Source organism: Pelobates fuscus, chromosome 1, assembly GCF_036172605.1.
Source record: "Pelobates fuscus isolate aPelFus1 chromosome 1, aPelFus1.pri, whole genome shotgun sequence".
Taxonomy (NCBI): domain Eukaryota; kingdom Metazoa; phylum Chordata; class Amphibia; order Anura; family Pelobatidae; genus Pelobates; species Pelobates fuscus.
Window position 1 is genome coordinate 301185403 of NC_086317.1, and position 17264 is coordinate 301202666.

At 40.0% G+C, this 17264-nt stretch overlaps 1 protein-coding gene across 1 annotated transcript in view; it reads left to right on the forward strand.

Moving 5' to 3' along the window:
- The window catches only part of LANCL3 (LanC like family member 3), a 114812-nt gene that overhangs the window by 93483 nt on the left and 4065 nt on the right, over positions 1-17264 (forward strand). The window contains exons 4-6 of the mRNA XM_063444620.1: positions 7156-7235; positions 9102-9299; positions 14855-15062. Of these exons, the coding sequence (XP_063300690.1) occupies positions 7156-7235; positions 9102-9299; positions 14855-15062 (486 nt within the window). The remainder of the gene's footprint in view (positions 1-7155; positions 7236-9101; positions 9300-14854; positions 15063-17264) is intronic.

The following is a 17264-nucleotide window of genomic DNA, read 5'->3' on the forward strand; positions in this document are numbered from 1 at the left end:
GTGTGTGTGTATATAGGTGATGTAGTGTTTGTAGAGGTTGTAGAGAGTGTGTGTTTTGGGGTGTAGCATGTGTTTGTTTACAATTAATCTAGTGTATGTATAAGGGATCCAGAGTCTGTATGTTAGGAATGTAGTGTGTGTGTGTGTATACAGGAGTCTAGTGTGTGTTTGAAGGACCCAGAATGTGTAGGAGATCTAGTGAGTGTGTGTATATAACGGAATCGGAGTGTATATAGGGATGTATATGATCCAGAGTTGGGTAAGGGATCTAGTGTGTGTCTGGAATGTAATGTGTTTAGGGGTGCAGTATGTGTGTGAGGGGTGCTGTAGTGTGTGTGTGTGTATATATATATATATATATATATATATATATATATATAATATAAATATGTTTGGAAGTATTGTGTGTGTGTGTGTTGGGGTTCTGTGTGTATGTGTGAGGGGTGCAGTGGGTGTCTGTGAGCGGTGTAGTGTGTATGTGAAGAGTGCAGTATGTGTGTGTGATGGATGCTGTGTTTGAATGGTGCTGTGTGTGATGTGTGTGAGGGTGCTGTGTGTGAAGGTGCTGTGCGTGAGGGTGCTGTGTATGTGTGTGAGGGTGCTGTGTGTGATGTGTTTAAGGGAGCTGGGTGTGTGATTTGTGTGTGAGGCTGCTGTGTTTAAGGGTGCAGTGTGTGTGATTTGCGTGTGAGGGTGCTGAGTGTGATTTGTGTGTGTGGGTGCTGAGTGTGATTTGTGTGTGTGGGTGCTGAGTGTGATTTGTGTGTGTGGGTGCTGAGTGTGATTTGTGTGTGTGAGTGCTGAGTGTGAGAGTGCTGTGTGTGATGTGTGAGAGTGCTGTGTGTGAGAGTGCTATGTGTGATGTGTGTGGGAGTGCTGTGTGTGTATATATATATATATATATAATATAAATATGTTTGGAAGTATTGTGTGTGTGTGTGTGTGTTGGGGATCTGTGTGTATGTGTGAGGGGTGCAGTGGGTGTCTGTGAGAGGTGTAGTGTGTATGTGAAGGGTGCAGTATGTGTGTGTGATGGATGCTGTGTTTGAGTGGTGCTGTATGTGATGTGTGTGAGGGGGCTGTGTGTGAGGATGCTGTGTGTGAGGATGCTGTGTGTGAGGATGCTGTGTGTGAGGATGCTGTGTGTGAGGATGCTGTGTATGTGTGTGAGGGTGCTGTGTGTGATGTGTTTAAGGGTGCTGTGTGTGTGATTTGTGTGTGAGGCTGCTGTGTTTAACCCCTTAAGGACCAAACTTCTGGAATAAAATGGAATCATGACATGTCACACACGTCATGTGTCCTTAAGGGGTTAAGGGTGCAGTGTGTGTGATTTGTGTGTGAGGGTGCTGTGTGTGATTTCTGTGTGGGTGCTGTGTGTGATTTCTGTGTGGGTGCTGAGTGTGATTTCTGTGTGGGTGCTGAGTGTGATGTGTGTGTGTGTGCTGTGTGTGAGAGTGCTGTGTGTGCTGTGTGTGTGAGTGCTGTGTGTGATGTGTGTGAGAGTGCTGTGTGTGATGTGTGTGAGAGTGCTGTGTGTGAGAGTGCTGTGTGAGAGTGCTGTGTGTGCTGTGTGTGCATGTTAAAAGGGATTTTGTGTTGGGGGTGGTAAAAAAAAAAAAAAAACTAATCAGAAGGCATTATGTCCCCCCCTCCCTTCTTACCTTTACCCTGGGAGGGGGGGACCGGCACGGTGGTACCAAGGAGAGGTGGGGGGGACCGGCAGTCGCACATCATCCCTGGTGGTCCAGTGGGTGAGTGAACTCTAGCCTTCGGGCTAGAGTTCACTCTCGCGAGATCCGGTCGTTGCCATGGCAACGATCCGGATCTCGCAAGAGGAACCCGGCGGAGCTGCAAGATAGAGCTCCGCCAGGTCCTCTCCCTCCCTCCCCAGCCGCAGGTCTATTAAAGTGGGCCGGTAAGGAGATCTTTGATCTCCTCACCGGTCCAACATGGAATACAGCGGGGCCGGCGCTAGGATAGTGCCGGCCCAGCATAGACCGACAGGGGAGATCCTGGGACCTTCCCCTGCCGGCCTCGGCCCATGGCCACCGCGGCCCGATGGCCAGTCCGGGCCTGCACACACTGCACACTGATCCAAGCCTAATAGGTTTGGTTAAAATGGCTGGGGAGGAGAAAGGAGGAGTTGGATATGAAAGGGGCAGGATTAGTGTGTTGTGGGCGTGTGGTGGAATTTTGGTGAATGTAAATTTAGTAGGCCACGATTTCCATGTGGCATATGTGTATGTTGTTTCAGTTAGTTAGCTACACGTAGCTAGGATACTGTCATCAATGTACTGAGCATGTGCAGGAATGCAGGAACTGAAATTGCACTTATTTCCTTTGTCTTGGATGGGCCATGTGGTTTGACCAGATGTACAAGTCTATATTCTGCTCATGTATTGGTTAAAGGTGTATGTGGGTGTAGCTATTAATGGGAGGAGTTATAGTGCTATATAAGGAATGTACACCATGTATTGGGCTCTCAGATATTTTTGGAACAGGAGTTCATCTGAGGCCCTATCGGTATGTTAATAAAGACTTCTTACTTCCTGAAGACCTGCATCCATCTCTCTGTGTTTGGCTTCTGCTAGTTTACTCGGTAACAGGCGGAGTTACTATGGCAGCAAAAATGCTTTGTTGAAAGCAAGAAGCATTACTACAAGGAGGTCAGGAGTAGTGAGGGGCAGGCACAGGGGGCGGGGTTTTTATTTGACTGAACACGGCCAGCACATTCTAATGGGAGATTCAGATGATTATTACAGCCTCTGCGGGCACCCCCTCTCACAGAGCGCCTTAGGCAACTGTATAATTGGCCTAATAGAAGCGCTAGCTCAGTCTCAGTATATAAGAAATCTTTTTTAAGCCTTGATGTGAAATTGGCAAGCTATTTAGTGTTTGCCTTTGTGATATTGCAAGTATTTACTTCAGATAAGAGTCAATTATTAAGATGTGCTTTTATGATAAAGCTATGCTTAGCTTCTGAAGCCTTTGGTAACAATAAAATGATGGAGTTTCAAAGGACATAGCATTTAGACTGTAGATACAGGATCAAAGATTAGGTAGTAAACAAAATATGTAATTGTATAATTGTCTTTGATGTCTTTTTTTTATTTTGGAATGATATTTGTTTACTTTGTTATTTTGTTTTATTATATTTTAAGGCTGTATTTATTAAACAGTGAATTCTACTGAACTAGAAACTCAATTGCATAATTTGGGCCAAAGACGCTGGTTGAAAAATTTATAACGGACAGATTTTAAAATTTCCATCATGGACAAAATAACATTATGCCATTATGTCTTGGCCTTACATATTCAGAACCCTGTTGCATTGCATGGCAAAATGGCAGAAAACTAGTTTTCCTAGGCTCTATTCAAAACCCTTTCCAGTTTGCTACATATACTACTCTGTGTTCTACAGCAACAGAATACTATTATAGTATTAAGGTTCTGGACTGTTTATGAACTTACCTGTACCTGGATGTTCTCTAGGTACTTGTACCTAATCCTCAATTTAAAAATGGGGGGATGGACAGTTTACAGATCACTGGGGCTAATACATTTAAAAAAACAAAACAGTGGGGGGGCACATCCTTATGTCCCCTCCTGCCTCCACTTGTGGTCAGCAGGTGAAAGCTACTTACTAAAAGGTAAGGCGTAATGTCCACACCCATTAATGGTGGGAGGGGGCTATTATAATATTAAGGGGGGATCTAAAGTCCCATACCAGCCCCCACCATTGAAAAAAAACCAAAAAAACAGCACAACCCCACAACTGAAATCTTGAAAGAAAAAACTATTATTGCAACAAAAAAAAAAGATCAGATTGAAAAATTCAATAACACAACACTAAAAAGCAAATCAGTCTTCAGCCATCAAGAACTCTGCCAACCGCTCAAGGCACTCTAACAGGCAAGTCTCACTTTTCTCAAGAATTCTGTCATTTTTTTATTTTTTTTCAAGAGTTGTACAGTGGGATTATGTTTTTTTTAAATGTGGTCCTATTTTGGGGCTAAAGATAAGAAAAATTACAAGAAAGAAGATTTCAACCTTTGAAGTTGTTACGAAATATATCATAACTACCTATGACGAGATACCAAATGGTAGGAATATATATATATATATATATATATATATATATATATATATATATCTTCTTCTTTTTTTTTACAGGTATTGAAGATCTTAATAGCTGCCATGTAGAGGTGATTGTAGTTTGAGGGGGTTGGTCAATCACATGTTCATCCCCCCATTGTAAAATTATTTAGAGCCCATCCACCCTTGGGTGAGGAGTTGCATTCCAAAGGGCCATGTACATAGCCAGATTGTTTTAACATGTTCGGTCATTTGTATTTTAATAAATAACCCTGTGCATTGCACCTTCTTGGCTGTCTTCTTCACTGCTTTGTGCCATGGTGCAAAGTAGATGAGAGGACATCTCACTCAGAAGGATTGATTTCAAACTTTCTTTATGAAAAGTATTACAGTTGCAAGTCCCCAGTATCAGCGCTGTATCTACAGTGAGGCTGGCAAGGCATTTGCCTTGGGCGGCACTTTAAGGGAGGCGGCAAAAAAAGCCACCCCACAAACGCCCTGGCACATGCCTTGCCAGCCTCTTGTCCTGAGGGAGCCAGGATCTGGCCATCTTGGGCTATCCCAAGTCTGGCAAGAGCTGATTATTGAGGTAGCGGCCAGGGAGCACTCTCCTCTGAGCTCTCTCCTGCTCACGTGCACCGCAGTGATGCCAGAACCGGAATATGACATCACTCCGACATCACTAAGAGGCGCGCGAAGGAGATCACTGCTCCCTCACTGCCTGCACTGTACGCCCGCACGCCAGCCACTCAGTCCAGTAGCCCCACTGGACCCCATGGAAATAGAGACTCCATGCCAGCACTCCCAAAGTTAGTAAGTGTGTATGTGTGTGTGCTTGTCAGTGAGTGTATCTGTGTTTGTCAGTGACAGTGTATGTGTGTCTGTCAAATAGTATGTGTGTTTGTCAGTAAGAATGTATATGTGTTTGTCAGTAAGAGTGTATAAGTGCTTGTATGTGTGTCTGTCAAAGAGTATGTGTGTTTGTCAGAGAGTGTATATGTGTGTCTGTCAGTGAATGTGTGTGTCCGTCAGTGAATGTGAGTGTCAGTAAGTGTGTGTGCCAATGACTGTGTATCGGTCAGTGAATGTATGTCAGTGTATGCATCAATGAGGGCGTATGTCTGTCAGACAGAGATAAATATAGATATGGATATTGCACAATCATTTCAATAGAAATTAGCACTTTTTTTAAATTAACTTTGTTATACTGACTGGAGGTCAATCAGACATTTGGTCCTTTTTCTTCCTGAAGTTTTGCTAAACCTAAAAAGCAGGAAATTGCCCAGATTTGCAAAGACGTCTCATTGAGCTGTATTGGGAAGCCTGTGATTGGACAGCCACAAGAAAGTCTGGATGGGGATGGAAGGGAAGAACTTGCAAAGGCTTTTTAGATGAGAAACCTGTACTTTATACTTTATACAAGCTGTTTTTAGCTATACCCCCAATGAAAAAAACACATAATTGGATGCATGCATTTAGGTGTGGATATATCAGTGATTTTGTTTTGGGCAGTGGAGTTTCCCTTTAAGTATGGACAAACTGGTAGACAGCCACTAGAGGCATTCTCTAAAACTACTGTTTTCTAGTCTGGTCCTGCTTTGTTCTGTCTTTTTCTCTTATTAATTTCCTGTGATATGCTATTTAGTGACTACCATTATGACTGTAGGCAGGCAGGACAGACAATCTATGAATAATAGAATAGAATAGTTCAAAAACATAACAGAAGAACTGACCAGTGCAAATTAGTGCAACACTGTTCCATGTCTGTACAACCCCCAATAGAAAGTCATCTTGCAATATGTCAGTTCTACTTCCAGTTTGGCTGTGCAATGTTTGTCTCAATGGAGGTTTGCTCTAATATAGAAACTTAGCATAGGATTCACCTAAAAGATGCACCTTGATGTTGGCAGGTGGGCTAACATTTTAAAAGTCAATATAGTGTTACAGAAAACATATTTTATTTAAAAGTGCAGATTGGTGTGTAGTTTACTATTGTTTTGTTTAGTTTCTTATATATTTATTTATACATTTGGACCAAAGCATATACCCAAGAGTGCTGGGAGTTTGAATTTATGACTAATATATGTGTGTTTTGACACCTTTTAACCCCTTAAGGACACATGACATGTGTGACATGTCATGATTCCCTTTTATTCCATAAGTTTGGTCCTTAACCCCTTAAAGGGACACTCCAGGCACCCAGACCACTTCTGCTCATTGGAGTGGTCTGGGTGCCAACTCCCACTACCCTTAACCCTGCAAGTGTAATTATTGCAGTTTTTCATAAACTACAATAATTACATTGCAGGGTTAACTCCACCTCTAGTGGCTGTCTACTAGACAGACACTAGAGGTCACTTCCTGGGTTCTAGCACAGGAAACCTGTGCTAGAGCGTCGCTGGACGTCCTCACGCTGTGTGAGGACCTCCAGTGTCGCTCAAAACCCCATAAGAAAGCATTGAAATTATTTTTCAATGCTTTCTTATGGGGAGACGTAATGCGCATGCGCGGCATTTCCACGCATGCGCATTAGGTCTCCTTGGCCGGTGGGCGAGATCAGTCTCGCCCACCGGCCGACGCAATCACAAGGAGGAGCGTCGCGGAGGCGGAGACAGCGGCGAGGGACATCGCCGCTGTCCCAGGTAACCGGGGATTGGTGGGTGGGAGGGAGAGGAACCCTCCTGTGCCAGAAAAATGGATCGTTTTTCTGGCACTGGAGTTTCCCTTTAAGGACCAACCTTCTGGAATAAAAGGGAATCATGACATGTCACACATGTCATGTGTCCTTAAGGGGTTAAGGGGTTAAATCTTTATGAGAAAGTTCGCAGAGTTATATATTAATCTAAAATTTGGACACAATTTGGACCCTGCTTATTAAATGCAATTTGGAGGCATGTTAAAAAATTAGATGTAATGTGAAGTTTTCATGTGGAGCAAGAACTACATATATGTTATACATTATCATGATAAGCTATCATTTTTATTGTATAAATTATATATAAAATATACCTAAATATTAATGTATTCCTTGTGTAGGTGTTGAATGCAGCACAGATCAAGTCCATCTCCCAAGCCATATTCACGGAAGAAAAGAAAACCATTTCCTCTTATGTATGCATATTATGGGACAGAATATTTAGGTGAGAAATAGATATACAAATGAAAGTCAACAAATGAATGTAGCTTATTTTATTCTTGTAGGCCAAGCTACTAAAATCACTGATCACTTATTTTTTATAAGTGAATTTTTTATATCAGATAATTTTTGAGGGAGATAATCAGTGCAAAGAAATTACATCAAAGGAAAAACAAATCAAAACATTTATAACAGCTGTACCCTGTGATAATCCTTGATGTTAAGGAGACTTAGTTTTACATAACAATTTCACCAAATATTTAGAGTGAGTCACTTCCTTTGACCATGTGCAAACTAATCAAACCTTCAGGTTTTATCTTCTTTCATGTACTTATCTGAAATGCATCCTTCTGTTGGAGATTAAGGAAAATATTACTAACCTCTATATGGTTAAATCGTCGCTTCTGTCCCTATGAGAAGAGCAGCTTATCAGGTCCAGCAACATTTAAAACCCATTTAATAAAACACTGATCAGCCACAACATTAAAACCACTGATAGGTGAAGTGAATACAATTGATTATGTTGTTACAATGGCACCTGTCAAGGGGTGGGATATATTAGAATGCAAGTGAACAGTAAGTTCTTGAATTTCATGTGTTGGAAGCAGGACAAGCAAAATGATCTGATTGACTCTGACAAGTGCCAAACAGTGATAGCTAGACAACTGGGGCAGAGCTTCTCCAAAAGAGCAAGTCTTGTGAGGTTGTTCCATATACGCAGTACCTACCAAATGTGGTTCAAGGAAAAACAATTGGTAAATTGGCATCAGGTCATGAGCTCACGTGGAGAACATGAGCTCACGTGGAGCTAGCTTGTCTGGACCGATCACGGATAAGAGCTACTGTAGCTGACAAGTGTGCCAAGAAGGTGTCAGAGCACACAGTGCATCGAAGATTGCTGCGTATGGGGCTGCATAGCTGCAAACAGCTTAGAGTACCCATTAAGACCCCTGTCCACCACTGAAAGTGCCTTTGGTGGGGACATGTGTGTCAAAACTGGACCACGGAGTAATGGAAGAAGAATGAAGCAATGATCTGATTAATCATATTTTCTTTTAGATCAGGTGTGGTCAGGTGTGTGTGCATAATTTTCCTGGGGAAGAGATGGTAGTAGGATGCACTATGGGAAAAGGCAGGCTGGCGCAGACAGTGTTATGCTCTGGACAATGTTCTGTTGGAAATGTTGGGTTCTGAGGATGTTACTTTGATATGTACCACCTACCTAGAGATTGTTGCAGACCACGGATACCCCTTCATGGCAATGGTGTTCCCTGGTGGCAGGGGCAGGATAATTCACCCTGCCACACTGCAAAACCTGTTCAGGAATGGTTTTAGGCACATGACAAAGAGTTTAAGGCGTTGCCTTGGCCACAAAATTTCCCAGATCTCAATCCGATTGAGTATATGTGAGATGTGCTGGAACAACAAATCCAATCCATGGAGACCCCACCTTGCAACCTTCAGGACTTAAAGTATCTGCTGCTAATGGCTTGGGGCCTGATACCACAGGAAACTTTCAGACAACTTGTGGAGTCCATGCCTCAATGCATCAGAGCTGTTTTGGTAGCATAAAGCGAACTGTGTTTTTTTTTTTTTGTTTGTTTTTCGTATAATTAACACTTATGTCTCCGTAAAAATAATTTGCACTTTCAAAGTGTTTAATGTGTTGTATATATCGAAAAGAGAAAAAAAGAAACTAAATCCAGTATGCATCCAGGATTTAATCCAACAAAAAGTTGACATTTTTTAATTGGGATAAATAATGAAGCAAGGCACTGATTATCTAAACATACCTCCAGATTACATGCAAAACCATCTGCCTGTTTTTATCCAACCATACGTATTAATATTTTTAAATCTAATTTTGCAGGTGCAGCTCATGGTCTGTCATCTATTCTTCAAATACTGCTTTCCTACCAGGACTATCTCCAGCCTGCAGACAGAGATCTTGTTTGGCAAAGTGTTGACTTTCTTGTGAACCAAGAACAAAACTGTAACTGGCCACCAGAACTTGGTGGAGTGATAGAACGAGAGAATGAACTTGTCCACTGGTGTCATGGAGCCCCAGGTTAATATTTATTTACTCTTTTATGTAGGTACAATTCTAGTTTTTTAGGTTGTTAACCCAGTCCTCCAGGCACTCAAACAGTTGAGGATTTAGGCATTTCCCCTTTATTTTCCAGTGTGAATACTGACAAATCCTGGATATTAATGTGCCTTGAGGACTGGGTGGTAATATTCTACCCACGCTTTTAATTCAATATGTAACATTAAACCAGAGAACATGTCTTTCAGGTTTTGCCTTTGCATATTGGGTGGAGAGTGAATGGACATATTACAATAAAGCATTTATTTGAGGACGGGTGGTGAAAGAAAGACAATAGAATAAAACAAAAGGGGTTATAAAAAATACATGTCCATGTGCAGAATGAATATATACAGTATTATGTTGAGTATTATGGGTCTTTACCAAAGGTAAGCTGATAAATGACCCATAAAAGAACATAATTTTTTTCCATAGATATCAAAATGTGTAGGATATAGAAAACATTAATTACAAATTGCAAAGCTATGCTATATGATACAAGAAATATATTGATAATGTTTGTTAAACCTTCATCTTATCTGATTTAAAACTGGCAATTTTTTTTTTTTTTTAAAAGATGAAGTTTAAACTATGTGAAATTTATAACCAAAGATTAAATAATCCACCACTAAAGTAATCCCTGCCATTTAAAAACAAACAAACAAACACAACTATAACCCTAATCTTGAAAAACCAAACAGAAATTACACAACTAAGGAGTAGAGTATACTTTAAGGGATATTTTACCATTTCCTTAAAAAAAAAAAAAAAAAAAAAAAGATTCTAAAGGACAAGACATGTTTCTTTACAAAATATTTTGGTAAAAGAATCAGTGGACATTTGACAGGGTCAGATGGAGTTACTTACAAACCTCTTTAAAATCATTTGGACTAGACGGACTTATCTTAGATGCTATTATGGCATTGTATACAAATCCCAGAGCAAGGGTGGTGGGCAATGGGTTCAGCTCTGGGTGGTTTCCATTGGAAATGACACTAGACAGGGCTGCCCATTGTCCCCATTATTGTATATAATAACCGTAGAACCACTTGCAATAGCTATAAGGGAAAATAAAGATATAAAAAGTTTTGGATTCCATCAGACATATTTCAAGTTAAACTTATATGGGGATGATTTGATTTTAACTCTTCAGAAATCCAATTAATTCTATGAAAGCTTTAATGTGTATCATCCGACAATTCTCAGCAATTTCAGGATATAAATTGAATCATGAGAAATCAGTTACTCTTGAGAGATTCATAGCAGAGGATGAAAAAAGATACCTTGATAAACAATATGGATTTAAGTGGGCCATAAATTCCTTAAATTACCTTGGGATCCAATTCACCACAATTGAACTAAACTTTCCAATTGAACTAAACGTTTTACCCTTATTAAAACAAACTAACAAAAATGTTATGGAATGGAAAAATAATTAAATTTCTTGGTGGGATAGTGTAAACGTGTTGAAATCCTATGTTCTGCCTAGATGGATATATCTTTTTAGACTAATCCCTCTTAATATGCCAATAAGTTGATTAAAAATGGCAGGATGTAGGAAGTTTGTATGGCAAGGTTAACTGCCAAGCATAAATATTAAACTATTATGTTAAAACCAACACAAGGAGGGATGGGGACTTGATAGATGAGAAGAAAGAGAAAAAGAATAAACAGGGAAGATCAGTATCATCGAAAGTTATTCTTGACATAACTCAAAATTGGAATCAGTTAAAAAATAGACTGGGTCTGAAAAATAAAGTAATTGCTCTAAATCAAATAGAAACTCTCAAATTCAATATTATAAATATACAGTTAGATAGTTGGAAAGAACTGGGTATCCATAGAATAGATGACATAGTTGCTCATAAAGAAATCATGTCTTTTAATAAATTACAACATAAATGCAACCTACCAGACAGAGAAATCTTTAATTTCTTAAGAGCGAAAGGATATATAAATAAAAATTTATATGAAGGAGAAAGGGTCAAATCGATAGATTAATAAATATGCTTTCGAAAAAAAGATGACAGGAAATTACTTACACATTGTAGAAAATTAGTAGAAGAAATAGAGGGTTTTGGTATTATAAAATCTATAGAAAAATGGCAACAAGATTTAAAGGTACCAATAGAAAAAAAAGACTGTCTCTATTCTTTAAATTATGTTAATAAAATATTAAATTTTTTGAATATAACAGAAAATTAACTTCAAGATCATGAATAGGTGGTATAGAGTGCCCTCAATAATGGATACAATGTATTCAACAGTATCAGATATATGCTGGAGATGTGGGATATATAGAGGAGACTTTTTTCATGTGTGGTGGACTTGTCTACACTTACACCTTTTTTGGAGATGATAAGAAAAAAAACTGTTTCTTATTGCGATGTAAATCTTGCCTTTAGTCCAGAAATCTTCCTATTACATATGGAATTGTATACATTGACAAAATATAAGCGAGATTTTATAATCCATATAATAAGGGCGACAAAACGTACTATTACTAGACATTGAAATATACCAGATATACCCCATTGGTCTGAAGTAGAAGTACAGTTACTCTACCAAATAAAAATGGAGAGAGGAAGGTGGACCAATCAGAGGCAAAACAAAACATTGGGACTGTATTTAGATAAGTTGAAGCCCGAGTAGAACAATACAGTATAAATTATGAAAAATAAGGTTAAGGTAAACAGAGCGACAACTCCCCTATCGACAACAATGGGTGGGTGGAGGGAGGGGTTATTACATATTATATAACTTAATACTGATTTCACTGGATATTTTATTTTTGTAAGTATTTATATATAACTACTTTACACTAAAGTTTGTTGATAATTATATATGTATAACATTCAGTATGCAAATTTTCCTGTCAAATATGTTTTGATATTGGTAATCTAGAGAATGGAAAAGAAAAAGAATAAGAGATGTAAAAAAAAGTTAGCTGAACTGGAAAATTCTCTAATCAGTTTTGCTTCCAGTGCAGCTACTGTGGCTTAAAACTTTAGTAAATAACCCTGTTTATTTTCAATAGTCTTGTTTCAGAGTATCATTTTCCACGGTTTCTAGTGTATGTTTATCTGCTCTAGATTAGCCTTCCAATAGTTCTGTTTTAAGCTCTTAGCATTCGAGGGAGCTTATGGCTATTCACAATATCAGCCATCTTACTGACGCCACCAATAAATACAAACACACGGGTCAGAGTGATTTCTGAGAAAATAGAATCGATAGATGTGTGGTGGGTACAACACCAGCAGTAAAGGACTATGTATGATTCTTATACCCAAAACCTGCAGAAGCAGCTAAAACAACGAATTGGTTCTGAATCCTGTTAACATCATATGGATATTTCATTGGGAAAAGACACATCTCCTTGCACCAAAAGTTACAGAAATGTACCTTAAATTACACTAGCACATAGAGAGACATTATATTAGTCATTTTTTTTATTAGTAAAAGACCTAGCAGGGGTAAATAGCTGCAGATAAATTGAAAGAGCCACCAGATTCAGATATTGGATATCCTAGTGATACTCCTGTGAATGGATGTGTAAACATGGGAAATTGTATGATAAGCAATCTTGTTTACAATAAGGAGAAGCAGAAGGCAAGGGGGAGACGGGTGGGGAGATGAATGTACAAGCATGTGCTTTTTTTCATTTAAAAGCTTTACAAAACATTCTTTATCTCTCTGTTTATTAATAAATTAATTCAAAGTAGAATGATGTTTATGAATTGATTGAGACCTCACACAGATGACTGAGCTATAACATCTTTAAGGGGTTCTGTGATGGTTGTTGTACGTAGAGGTGTCACACCTATGTGGGGCATCAGTTGCAGTAGTGACAGACTTCAGGGAGTTCATAGAATAAAGATGCACTGTTAACTGTTTTAGTTATAATTGCTGGGATTTGAGGGGAGGTCATACAAAGACCTCTCTTTCCTAGTAAGCCAAACTGTTGACAGGAGTACTACAGGTTTAGATCTCTCTCAAGAGTTTGGTTCTCCATTTTACAGTCTCCAAAATATTTCTACAATATACAAACAAATTCATGGAAAATAATTCTGCAAATTCACATATTGTTTTTTGGAACTGTTTTCAGGACTGTTTTTTCATATGTTCATGTTAGCTATGCATCTCATTTTATCAGCTGCACCTTATACTATTCATATATTTATTTGACAACAAAATTCGTCAATGACAGTGTTAAGCGTCACCTTTTGTTGATAACGTATTTGTTGAATAAGCAATGCTTCCAGTTACAAATCCCCTTGCAGCCAGAAAGATCACTAAGGATCTCACTAACCCTCACACACGTTGGACCTTCAACACCCATCATTCAGTGACACAATGCAGAGAACAAAGACAACAGCCTATTTTTCCTGGCATGAGTGGACCCCCAGACCCCTTACTTCCTCAAAATACATACGACTGGAACCTGTGGCCGGTTAGAGAACATCTTAAGAATTATCACTATTGCATGAACGTACTTGCTTCAAGGGGAATTCTACTTGACCTACATAAGATTAAGTAACTATAGTGATTCCAATTTTTAGCAGCACCTTCACTCTTTGTAACCGAATGCTCTGACAGACCTACTTGAAAAAAACTAGAGTTGAAAACAGACATGGGCAGCTTTCTGTCTGTTACTATAGCAACTGTAGCTAGGATTTTAGTAAAGAGTTGTATGAAATCAGGGGTGGAATAAATAGCTCACACAGAAAACACATAACTGAAGTCATTGTCCTCCCAAGCATAATAGAACACTTATGTTAATCAAGAGCTATACCTAGTTTTTTTTTTTTTGTGATGTATACATTGTTAGATCAGATCATTAAATTTTTACCTATACTAATATTTTATGTGCATGCTTTTATTTTGTCATCTCCAATGGGGATTATCAGACATATTATTTGTTTGGCTGGCTGGGCACTGTGTGTGTGTGATTTGTTAGTTTTCATTTACTTGCATAATTGGAGGGTCACATCAACTTAAGGTTGCCTTTGTGACAACTACTTTTTTTTGGTTGGTGTTTTTTTTTTCTTTGAAAAAGTTTTCTAGCTCTGAATGTATTAGTACTATACATGCATATCCTTTAATTCTTTTAATAGATCCAGTCGCCAAAGACATGCGATAGAAAGCACCACAGACAATAATTGTGGTGTGTTTGAAAAGTACAAATAGCTATATATGATACAATAAAGCAACATGTTTTTTTTTGTTTCATTCTGCTTTGCCTTCTAATAGGTTAGAAGTTTGTTTACTAATATATGAATTGGTTCAAGTCAGCCCTCAAGAGAACTTTGACCCAACATGACTATACAAATGGAGAGCAAGCAGCCTCATTTTTCTGCATTCACAGTTAGCTTTCTGAACACTTGTTTAACTGAGATTGTAAACCTTAATAATTTTGCAGTCCTTGTGAGAAGACATAGTTAATTGTTTGAAATTGAACTTTTTACATTATTATTAGTTGTTTGGTAACGATGTGGTAGATATGCTATAAAAAAAATGTCCATTTCTGTCTTCCCTAGGTATTGCATACCTTTTTGCCAAAGCATATCTACTATCCAAAAAGCCAATCTATCTGGATTCTTGTATCCGATGTGGAGAGTTAACCTGGCAGAAAGGCTTGTTGAAGAAAGGACCTGGAATTTGTCATGGAGTTGCTGGCAGTGCCTATGTATTTTTATTACTTTACAGAATTACTGGTAACTCCAAATACATTTACAGAGCACAAAGGTTAGTAATCTTACATGATGGATGCAGTCATGATATAGCTATAGAGCAAGATTTCAAGTAGACACGTGCAATTCGTTTCGGGCTGAATATGAATTCGGACGAATTTCGGGCAATTCGGACATTCGGGTACTTCCAAATGTCCGAATAGCCGAAGTGCCGAATTACTGAGGTCCCGAAGTTCCGAAATTACCGAATTTCTGAAGTGCTGACGTGCCGAAGTTCCGAAGCACAGTATTGCCTAAGTACTAATATACTTACCCAGTGGAAGAAGAAGAATGTTACACTGTATCCAATTTTACATAAAAAGTATACAAACATAGCCAGGATTCAGCTGTAAGCATTTGCAACACTTACAACAATCAAGTAACATACATTCATATAAAATGTAAGTTACTTGGCCAGTCAGTGTAATGACAGGAATGAATAAGTAGATAACTCCCTAATTCCCACGGTATTAGGGAGCTATCTACTAAAAGGCTGAAAAAGGCTTTACTAATACTAAGTAAAGATTACTTAGTATTAGTAAATTATGCCCCTACTTGCTATACCGTGAGTAGGGGCATGTCACTGTAAAAAAAAAAATCCCCTTCCTAACCTGAAGGGGTGACCTATTGCCCCACCCGGCCCTCCACCCCTGAACGGTGGGTGGGGGCCCTAAAGTAAAGTTATGGGGGGGACCTAATGTCCTCCCCCCTGGTCCCCACCTCTGAGTGGTGGGTGGGGGCCCTAAATACTAATTGGGGGGGACCTAATGTCCTTCCCCCTGGCCCCCATCCCTGAGCGGTGGGTGGGGGCCCTAAATTAGAATGAGGGGGAGGTCCTAATGCCCTGAGCGGTGGGTGGGGGTCCTAAAATACTAATTAGGGGGGGACATATTGTCCTCCCCTGGCCCCCCACCCCTGAGCGGTGGGTGGGGGCCCTAAAATACTAATTAGGGGGGGCCTAATGTCCTCCCCCCTGGCCCCCACCCCTGAGCGGTGGGTGGGGGCCCCTAAAATACTAATTGGGGGGGGGGCCTAATGTCCTCCCCCATGGCCCCCACCCCTGAGCGGTGGGTGGGGGCCCTAAAATACTAATTAGGGGGGACCTAATGTCCTCCCCCCTGGCCCCCACCCCTGAGCGGTGGGTGGGGGCCCTAAATAAAAAAATAACCCCCCCCTCCCCAGGGTGACTAGGGGTCCCCAAACCCCTAGTCAACCCCCTCCCCCAAAAAATGAACCCCTACCTACCCCCCTCACCCTAAAAATAATGAGGTGGGACCATTTAACTAAGTACCTGAAAAAAAAACAAAAAAACTTACCATTTGATGTTTTCTTTCTTCTAAAATCTTATTTTTTCAGCCCCAAAAAAGCCCAAATAAAAAGCCATAATAACCGACGCACGTAAAAAAAAAAAAGAGTGCAAAAAAAAAAATCCTTCTTCACACGGCGAGGGCTCCGCGCAGACTGTGCTCTGCAGGGCGGGGCAAGGCTTATAAAGCCTTGCTCCGCCCTGCAATTAGGCTCAGAGCACTCTGATTTGTGGGTTTAAGCCATCCAATCAGAGTGCTCTGACAGGTAAATTTGACTCATAACTCTCTAATTGGTGGATTAAGTAACCAATCAGAGTGTTATGAGTCAAATTACACAGCGTGGGAAAATTCCAAAGAACTTTCCCACGCTGTGTAAAATGACACAGAGCACTCTGATTGGTGGGTTTCAAACCAACCAATCAGAGTGCTGTGACAGGTAAATGTAGAGTCTTACCTGTCAGTCTCTTCATTTACCTGTCAGAGCACTCTGATTGGATGGCTTAAAACCACCAATCAGAGTGCGTCGGTTATTATGACTTTTTATTTGGCCTTTTTGGGGGCTGAAAAAAGAAGGTTTTAGAAAAAAGAAAATATCAAATGTTAAGTTTTTTTTTTTTTTTTAGGTATTTAGTTAAATGGTCCCCCCTCATTATTTTTAGGGTGAAGGGCGTAGGTAGGGGTTCATTTTTGGGGGGAGAGAGGTGACTAGGGGTTTGAGGACCCCTAGTCACCCGGGGAGGTGGGTTCTTTTTTTTATTTAGGGCCCCACCCACCGCTCAGGGGTGGGCGCTAGGGTGGAGGACATTAGGTCCCCCCCTAATTAGTATTTTAGGCCCCCCACTCACCGCTCAGGGGTGGGGGCCAGGGGGGAGGACATTAGGTCCCCCCTAATTAGTATTTTAGGGGCCCCC